Here is a 9,574-nt window from a genome sequence, read left to right as displayed (position 1 = left end):
CCCTGGTGCGGAGCCGGTGGCGGGACGTTCCGCGGCGGCGGGATGCTCCGCGGCTGCCGGGCCGGAGCGGGCTTTGGCAGAGCCCTTCTACCCCGGAAAAAAAAAATAAAATATAAATTTAGAGATTTTGGCAGGAGAAACAGGCGCGGAAGGGGAGAGGAGGGCTGGCCTTCACCTGCCCTGACGCCTTCCTCCTCCTCCCCGCACGGCCGGACCCCAGGGCTGCCCCGTCCCCTTCCCAAATCCCGGGAAAACGGAGGGAGAGACGGCGGGGCCGCCCGACACACCGACCCCGCCGCTCCGGCTGGGAGCTCCGGGCTGGGGCAGCGGCCCCCCCCGGCCCCAGACAGAATACCCCCCCCCCCCCCAATTCCTCCCCCCACCCCCATAACCCCCGAGCGCCGGGTCCAATCCTGCACTCCGTCCCCTCCCGCACGGCCAGCCGGCGATTTACAGCTCCGCCGCACCTGGAAGTAAAGAGAAAAAACCCAAACAAACCACAAACCACTGTCCGAGGGGGCAGCGCCCGCCCGCCGGCCCCCCCCCGGCCCCCCCCCCCCCGCCCCTGTCCCCCCGGGAGCTGCCAGCGCCTTGCGCGGAGCGGGGCAGGGGCGGGAAGGCGGCGGGCCCGTGGGACAAAGGCCGGGGGGGCGGGGGGCCCGGGGGGGGCCGCATACCTCCGCGCTGCCTGCTGCCGGGGGAACTTTTCATCCCGCCACGCTGCGCGGCCCTCCCCGCGCCCCCCGACCCCCTCCTCCTTCCCCCCCCCCCCAAATCCCCCCCCCACCCCCTTTCCCGCTTGTTGCTCTCCCAGACAAAAGCATCTCTTCCCCCTTACGCAAAACCCCCCTAAACCAACCCCCAACCCAGGTGATGCTCTCCCCCAGCCCAACTCGGGACCTCCCCAAAACCCTCCCGCAGCATTCCTTTAAAAGAAATAAATAAAAATAAAAGGCGAATTGGTGGGAAAAGAGGGGTTTCGCAGCGTGCCCCCCCCCCGGCCCCCCAGCCAGGTGCATACTCACTTGGCGGCACAGGTACAAGCCACCCTCAACAATAGAGGCGCGTTGTTTTTTTCCCTCTGTGCCAAGCACAAGGCTGGAGCCAATTTAGATATGCTATAAATTAAGAGGTTGCCATGGTTACCGCCCTTCCATTGGCCGCAACCGGGCCGACGCGGACCTCTACGTCACTAAATCTGAATAAGGATGCGCGAATTACTAAGGCGGGGGACAAAGCTGGCGATGGGGACAGCATGAGAGTGGCGGCGCGGCGGCGGCGGAGCACAGCGAGGCACCGGGGCTGCCGGCTGCAGGGGGGGGGTTCATGCACCCCTCCCGCCGCGCCCGCTGCCGCAGAGCCCGCCAGCAGCGCGGCCGCCGCTCCGCCGGCTCCCGGGGCGTTCCGGAAGAACCGGGGGGTGGATTTGGGGGGGTTTTATTATTATTATTGTTATTTCTCGGGGGTGGTTTGGATTTTTTTTTTTTTTTTGGGGGGGGGCATCGTTTTTTCCCTCCCGCCGCCGAGGCTCCGGAGAGAAGAGGGGGAAGAACTTGACAGCCGCTCCGCTTCCCTCCCCTGAATTTTTCGTTATTCCCTCATTTTTTATTTTTATTTTTTAATTTTAATTTTTTTTTTTCCTGAATTTTTTGAGCCGCCGCCGTGTGCCGGCGCGGGGCTGACTTCTCGTTTGCGCGTCTCCATCCCCCGGCGGAGGTTATGATGGTGCATTGTGCGGGCTGCGAGAGGCCGATTTTGGACCGGTTCCTGCTGAACGTCTTGGACAGGGCATGGCACATCAAATGCGTCCAGTGCTGCGAGTGCAAGTGCAACCTGACCGAGAAATGCTTCTCCAGGGAAGGCAAACTCTACTGCAAAAATGACTTTTTCAGGTGAGTCCCCCCACAGAACCCTGCAAACGGGGACGAGAGGGTGCGGAGGTTTACACCGCCTCCGGCCCCCGGTGCCTCCCCGGGAGCTTTAGGGGGAGCTTGGGGGGCTCCCCGCTTCTCCGCCCATCCCTCTCTGCCGGGCATCCGCACCGAGCCTGCCCCACCGCTCGGGGGGGGGAAGCAGCTCCCCGGGCCGAGGGAGCCCCGGGGGGGTGCGGGGGGCCGGCGGCTGCTGCAGCCCGAAGTGGGGGCGGCGAGGCTGGGCACCCCCCCCAGTCTCCCCATGACCTTGCCTTCACCAGCACCGGGCCCCGCTCCGCCGGTGCCACCGCCCGCCCCGTCGCGGCAGGCCCACGGCGGCGGCAGCCGTGTGTGTGTGTGTGTGTGTGTGTCCCGCACCCTCCGGGGTCCGGCCTGGAGCTCCTCGCCCCCTCCCAGGACCACAGGCCCCGGTGAAGACGGTGGCCAAAACCTCGCCCCCCCCTTTCCCTCCCTCCCTCCGGCGGGGCCCCGCGCTCCGCCGCTCCTTAAACGCCCCTAATGACTGCGATAAGGGGCCGCGGAGGAAATTAGGGGCCGGGATGGGAAGGGGGGGGGCGATGACTTATGACTCCTAATGCTCCCACTACATCAACGTCACGGGGAGCAGCGAGGGAGGCAGAAGTTGTGCCGCGACCGGAGGGAAAAAGGGGGGGACCCTGCGTAGGTACCCCGGGGCCTGGCAGCCCCCGGTTCCCCCGGGGACCTGGCAGCGGCAGCCCCGCTCCCGGGCTTTAGGGGCATCTTTTTGTGTGTGTTCGAGGGGGTTTTGTTCCTTTTGGGGTTTGAGGCGGTTTGGTTTTTTGAGTTTTTTGTTTGGATTTTTTTTTTTTGGTGGGTTTTTGTGGGTTGGTTGTGTGTGTGTGTGTGTGGAGGGTTGTTGGGTTTTGGTTTTTTGGTTTTTTTGGGTTTTTTCCTTCCCCTTGGGGAAGATCATTTCCAGGCAATTCGGATTCCCTGGAATTTTTTTTTTTTTTTTAAAAAAAAAAAAAGGGCATCTCCTGAGGGAAAAAAAAAAAAAAACAAAAAACCACCCCGCTCTGCCTCCAGTGAAAGGAAGGAAAATAGGAGATTTCCAAAGCGGTGTTCCCGACCGGGAAAAATCCTCCCCGGGAGAGCGGGACGGTGCCGGCGCCGGGCTGGGGACCCCGGGATGCTTCGGGGAACGGAGCTCCCTTCCCCGCCGCCCGTTGTTGTTCTGGGTGCGCAGCGTCCCCCGCACCCGCTGCTCCCTTTTTCCGTCGCTCTGGCCGTAATTAGCCCCGTTTTCTGCCCGGGATTTTCAGGCCGGCACCGGGCGGAGCCCCCCCCCCCGTTCCCTGCCCGGGAGGCACCGGCTGAAACGAAATCCACCCCCGCGGAGCGCCGAGGGGAACCCCCGCCGCCCTCCCCTCCCCTCCGGCCCTCCTGGGGCCAAATCCGGTCTAGGATGCGTGTGTGTGTGTGTGTGTGTGTGTGTCCCTCGGGTGGGGACACCCCAAACCTTGAGCTCCCTCCGCAGCCCACCCTGCCCCTGCGAGCGGGGCTGCGCGGGGATGAAGGCTCTCCTCCTCCTCCTCTCCTCAAAGGGACAAGGGGTGCAAATCGCCTGTTCCCCCCCCCCCCCCCCCCCCAAATCTCCCAGCGAGAGACGCTGAAGGATCCCGCGGTGGGATTTTGAGAAGGGGGGATGGGTGCAAACACACACACCCCCCCCCCCCCCGGCCCCGCAGCCCACCCCCGGTCCCAGCTCTCGCCTTTCTCCCCCTCTCCAGGAGGTTTGGTACCAAATGCGCCGGCTGCTCCCAAGGCATCTCCCCCAGCGACCTCGTCCGGAAAGCCCGGAATAAAGTCTTTCACCTGAACTGTTTCACCTGCATGGTCTGCAACAAGCAGCTCTCCACGGGCGAGGAACTCTATATCATAGACGAAAACAAATTTGTTTGCAAAGAGGATTATTTGAACTCTCCCAGTTTGAAGGAAAGCAGCCTCAACTCAGGTACGAGCGGCTCAGCCCGCCGCACCGCCCGGGGCCGCATCCCCGCCGCTCGTACAGGCAGGAGCAGGCAGCACCCGAGCGCTCCGGGCAGCCGCCGTGGTGCTGCCGGTACCTCCGGCCGGGCCGGGGAGGGGGTTGCGCTTTGCGGGGTGAGGGGCTGCACTCCGCAGCCAGCCCGACACCCCCCACCCCCCCATTAATCCGCGGGGGGAGGGAGAGATTTGAGGTGAAAGCCTTCGAACCGCGGGGGGGGGGGGGGGGGGGAAGCCTCTGTGACCCCCACGCGGGATGCGGACACGCGTGGGATGAGCGGCGGCCGAGGTGCAGCCCCCGCAGCATCGCTCCCCCGGCTCCCGCCCCGCACACGGCCCCTACGGCAGCGGGGATGCGGGGCGGTGGGGAACCGGGATCCAACGCCCCGGAGCCCCCCACACCCCGGAGCCCCCCCCCCCGCGAGTATGCCCGGTCCCCCCGCGCCGTGGGCCTGATCCTTCGCCTCCTTTCACCCAGAGGCAAAGCTCCCATTTGACTTCCTTGGAAGCTGTCTCTGCGTCAGGACAGCAGGATCAGGCCCACTCCTGCTGTCCCAGCCATGCCGGGCGCCTGTGCTCACCCCCTTCCGGGGGCTCTCTCTCCGTCCAGCACCCGGGGCCGGATCCTGCCACGCCAGTCAGTGGGGCCGCTGCTGTGAGCGAGGCGAGTAGAGCTTGGCCTTGGGGGGGTGCTGGCATCAGGGTCCCCGTGGGACGGGTTGGCTGGGGGGGGGGGTGTGAGCCAGGCTCAAGGCAATGACTGGAGACCCCCCTCCCAGACCCCGACAGGGACCGGTTGCGTTTTTCCCGGCGGTGCATCCCGTTTCCCAGCATGAAAGGCGCAGGAGGCGAGAGGGGGAGCACCGGGGGCTGCGGTGGGCCTGGGGGATCGCCCCCTCCCCAGCTCCCCCCAGCCGGCATGACACAGCGCGCAGGGCCAGAGCGGGCGGCGCTTGCCTGGAGCTGTGCGTGATGTCGGGGGGATGATGCTTTAGGGGTACCGGGGAGGCAGAGGCGATCTGCACCCCTCGCTGCTCTCCAGCACCCCCAAACCCTCTCCTGGACAGCAGCTGGGCTGGGTGGGCCGGGGAGGACAGAGGAGAAGGGGGGTTGATCTCTCCCCTAAGTCACCCGCCCCCCACCCCCCTTTCCTCTCTGGGTCTCCTTTACAGTGTCCTCATGTACAGACAGGAGTTTGTCCCCGGATCTCCAGGACCCCATGCAGGACGACACCAAGGAGACGGACAACTCGACTTCCTCGGACAAGGAGACCACCAACAACGAGAACGAGGAGCAGAACTCGGGCACCAAGCGGAGGGGGCCCCGCACCACCATTAAAGCCAAGCAGCTGGAGACCCTCAAAGCTGCCTTCGCCGCCACCCCCAAACCCACCCGTCACATCCGAGAGCAGCTGGCCCAGGAGACCGGCCTCAACATGAGAGTCATCCAGGTAGGGCAGCCCCAGCCCACCCCCCCGGCTCGTCCCCCTGCCCCGCCACAGCCCTTCCCCACCCAAAAGCCTGATGTCATTCCTGCCACTGACCGAGGTTCCTGTGACATCAGAACTTCACAGGAGCAGAGACAGGGAAAGGACCCGCATGGGAAGGGAAGGAGAAGGGGTGCTGGTGGGAGCCCAGATAGTTCAAGGCCATGAGCGTCTCCCCCAGGTGCTGGGAAGGGTTTGGGACCCCGAGGCTGGTCCCATGAGCTGGGGAAGCAGGGACAGGCAAACCCCGTCCGTCCCCTGCCAGTGTCACCCCAGGCCCAGCCCTGCACCCACCCCACGCTCCCGTGGGTTAGCGGGGATCCCCCACCCTCCGCTTTAATACACCAACCCCATGGGAAGAGATGGAAAACAGCCCCAAAACGTGAGCCAGCCGGGCTCCTCCGCTGCCGCTCGCCGAGCCAGCGGCACAGCTTCCCCCGGGGCCGAGCAGGATCCCCCGGCGTGCCCGGGAGATGGACGCTCCGGCCTTGTGAAAGCAAGGAGAAGCCATTGCTCTCTGCAGGCAGCCCGGCACTTTCTTACCACACTGGCTCCGTGAAGAAAATCCCTGCGGAAATGTAGGGATTAATGGGCTTTAATAGAGGCATTAATAGGGGAGGACTCTCTGGCTTTGCTGGTAACAGAGCTGTGATTCCCGGCTCCCGGCAGAAGGGAGCAGGAGCAGTCCCGGAGGAGCGTGATGTGCTGGTTCCCCAAGCTGCTCCGTCCCTGGGAGACACGGGGCGGTGGGGGGAGTGGGGCAATAATCTGGACACCCCACCAGGCTGGGGGACAGGCGTGCACGGGCTGAAGCCGTGTGGTTCAGACGAGGCGATGCCCCGTAGAGAGGCAGCCGCGTCTTCCCCTTCCCTTTTATCTCCATCCTCACCGGCCGGCTTTTCTTCTGACTCCCTGCCTGCCTCAGCAGGTGCTCATCTCCCTGCTCCCCACTTTCTGCTTATGTCTGCCAAGATCCGGAGTTCCTCCCCCCCTTTTCCTTCTCTCTTTTCCTCCCTTCTTTTCCCCCCTATAAGGTAAAATTATTCTTCCCATATCCTCTGGCTGCCCTCTCCCTGGGAGGGACACGTAGGCTGAGGATGCGCAGAGGGGGATGCAGCCAGGGAGCCAGGATTTTAATAAACCTTGTTATTTCGGGTGTGCGTGCCCCCCCTCCCCTGTACCTTTTGGGGTTACTGGCAGCAGGAGGGGGAGTCCTTAAAAACCACCCAAAGGTGGGAAAACCCATCCCCTCCCAGGCGGGTGCAAGATTTTCATCCCTTTCCCCAGTAACCCCCAGCCAAACTTGGGGTGCGGGGAGGTCCCCAACCCAGAGGGCTCCCCGGTACCCCAATCCCCGGTGGGTGCTGACGCCGGCCCGGCCGCAGGTCTGGTTCCAGAACCGCCGGTCCAAGGAGCGGCGGATGAAGCAGCTGAGCGCGCTGGGTGCCCGCCGGCACGCCTTCTTCCGCAGCCCGCGCAGGATGCGGCCCCTCGGCGGCCGCCTCGACGAGTCCGAGATGCTCGGCTCGACGCCCTACACGTACTACGGAGGTGAGGGACCGTCCGCGGGGGCCCTGCCCCGGTCACACCCCCCCCCCCCGTCCTTCCACCCCCCCCCTTCCCCTTTGTTCCTCCCCTGTCCCGCTTCTCCCTGCGTTTTTCCTTCCCCCCTCGCTCGCTGCCCCCCCCCCCCCCGGGGCCCCGAGGGGACGGTGAGGGGCACACACCCGCGGCCGCCGCACCATCCCGGCCGGCCCCACGCACGCCGAGGTACCCGTGCCCTCGCCCGCCCCGCTGTGCGTACCCACGCGTGTGCACACCCACGGCCGTGCAATGCACACGCCAGCGCACGGAGGCGCATCCCCCACGTCCACACGTGTGCTCACACCCCCCCCCACCCCCCCCCGCCGTGCACACGCACGGCACCGTACGCGCACACGTCTATGCCCACGCAGACTCACACCCACGCCCCCCTCCCCGGCCGGGCATTGTGGCGGCGGCGGCGGCCCCTCTCCCCGAACAAAGCCCCAGCTGCGGGCCTTTGTGCCCCTTTCAGGCCGCGTTTGTTCCAATTACCTCCCGGGCCCGCAGCATATGGAAGGTCACTGCCGCCGGGCCCCGACCCCCCCCAGCCGCCCCGACGGGACGGGATGGGCGCAGCGGGGCGGCCCCGCCGCCCCCCCTCTCCCCCTGCTCCCTGCAGCCCCCCCCTCTCCCCAAGGTGCATTTTCAAAGCCTCCCCTCCGATGAGGGGCTTTCCAGGCACCCCTTGCTGCCCTGCAGTTAGTTTCTAGATCCCTTCCGGGCTGCTAAACATACATATAATTTCCCCATTATATATATATTTTTTTCCCTATTATATATATTTTTCCCCCTATTCCCTTTACATATCTTTTTTCCCCAGTCACTTTCTCTATACTTTTCCCCATTCCCTTTATATGTATATATAATTTTCCGCCCGTTATCTCAGCATTAAACTGAGCCCGCCCGCACGCCCCAGCCCCGCACTCCTCGCCCCCCTATGCCCCCTCCCTCCAGGCCAGGCAGGGAGAGGGCCACGAGCGCTGCAGCCCTTAGGACAGGCTTATTTCTCGCTCTGGGCTCAAATTTGCAGCCGGCGCTTTGGGCCCCGCACCCCAGGAGCCAGCAGGGTATTTCGGAGGGGGTGGCCACGCTGATCCGGGGGAGAAGGCAGGGCTGGGGATGGGGCACGGTGGGATTTTTGGAAGGTTTTTGGCCCCGGGTGACCAGCTCCATCCTTTTCTCCCACGTCCCGCAGATTACCAAGGTGACTACTACGGACCGGGAGGCAACTATGACTTTTTCCCCCACGGGCCGCCCTCCCAAGCCCAGTCCCCGGCCGACTCCAGCTACCTTCAGAACTCAGGACCCGGCTCCACACCCCTGGGACCCTTGGAGCCCCCCCTAAGCGGACACCACTCCTCAGAAAACCAAAGGTACACGGATATGATCTCGCATCCCGACACCCCCAGCCCCGAGCCGGGGATGACCGGTTCGCTGCACCCCATCCCGGGGGAGGTCTTCAGCGGGGGGCCCAGCCCGCCCTTCTCCATGTCCAGCAATAGCGGCTACAGCGGGGGGCTCTCGCACCCCAACCCGGAGCTCAGCGAGGCGGCGGTGTGGTAGGCCTGGTGCGGGCACGCGTGGAGGGGGAAAAGACCCCCACGTTCCCCCGGCCCACGCGTGTCCCCCCCCCCTCCCTGGACGCATCACGTCGCCATCGCCGGATAAAGACCCCTGCTCCGATGCCAAAACGCATCCCTGCGTGCCCCCCATCACTGCAGACAGCCCCCCCACCCCTGCCGGGACCTTGGGGCCACCCCGCTACCTCCCCCTCCTGGCACCTTCCCCCCAACAGTTTTTTTTTTGGGGGGGGGGGGGCAATGAATGGTGCCCAGCCCCGAAGAACCCCCCCCGCCGGCATCGGGACCACCGCCTCTCGGACCAAAGCTGAACTCGCCTGGACACAGGTCCCACCACCCCGGCAGCGCCTGGGGAGAGGGGGGGCTGGGGCAGGGCTCCCCCCTGCTAATTAGCATCCTTTTTAATTATCCCCTACCACACCATGGAGGGGGGAGGGGGCGGGAAATGGGGAATAGCAGGAATAACCCCCCCTCCGGCCCCTCCTGTGCCCTTGTTTTTGTTTTTCCCATTTTATCCCTAAGGAGAAGGTGGGTTTGGACCCGGTTTTTGGTGATGGGTAGCGGGAGGGGGTGGGTGGGTGAGGGGCTGGGCCCAGGGCTGCCCCAGTGACTGGCTGAGATTGGGCTCCCACACGGTGGGAAAGACGTTAGAAAGAGGCAGAAACAGGAAAAACACAACAAAAAAACCCCCAACCACTAAACAAAATAAAACCCAGAACAAAACCAACCCGACCACCACAACAGCAGAAATTAAACCCGAGCCTCGACACCGAGTCCCACCCCAACGTTTCCCGGAGGCTCCGCCAATTTAAGGATGTATTATAGTTTTTGCTTCTAGTTTCTTTATTTTGTATAAAGGAGAAACAAATAAAGTATGTTTTTGTGTTTACTGATTATTTATTGTACTTTAGTCATCGGAGGCTCCGAATTTTTCTATTTTGAAGGCGGGGAGGGGGTGGAACCAGGGAGGGGGGCAAAAGGAT

General features: G+C 64.1%; 1 protein-coding gene across 1 annotated transcript; it reads left to right on the top strand.

Moving 5' to 3' along the window:
- Nucleotides 1–1,309: 1,309 nt before the first annotated feature.
- On the top strand, nt 1,310–8,574 carry LHX5 (LIM homeobox 5). The gene is made up of 5 exons (XM_075769494.1): nt 1,310–1,892; nt 3,686–3,909; nt 5,114–5,391; nt 6,813–6,978; nt 8,207–8,574. Exons 1-5 carry the CDS (start codon nt 1,720–1,722, stop codon nt 8,572–8,574), a joined length of 1,209 nt encoding a protein of 402 aa, XP_075625609.1. The 5' UTR covers nt 1,310–1,719.
- Nucleotides 8,575–9,574: the final 1,000 nt, after the last annotated feature.

This window comes from Balearica regulorum, chromosome 17 (assembly GCF_011004875.1).
Source record: "Balearica regulorum gibbericeps isolate bBalReg1 chromosome 17, bBalReg1.pri, whole genome shotgun sequence".
Taxonomy (NCBI): domain Eukaryota; kingdom Metazoa; phylum Chordata; class Aves; order Gruiformes; family Gruidae; genus Balearica; species Balearica regulorum.
The sequence above is the reverse complement of the archived record's forward strand: the minus strand, read 5'-3'. Positions and strand labels throughout refer to the sequence as shown.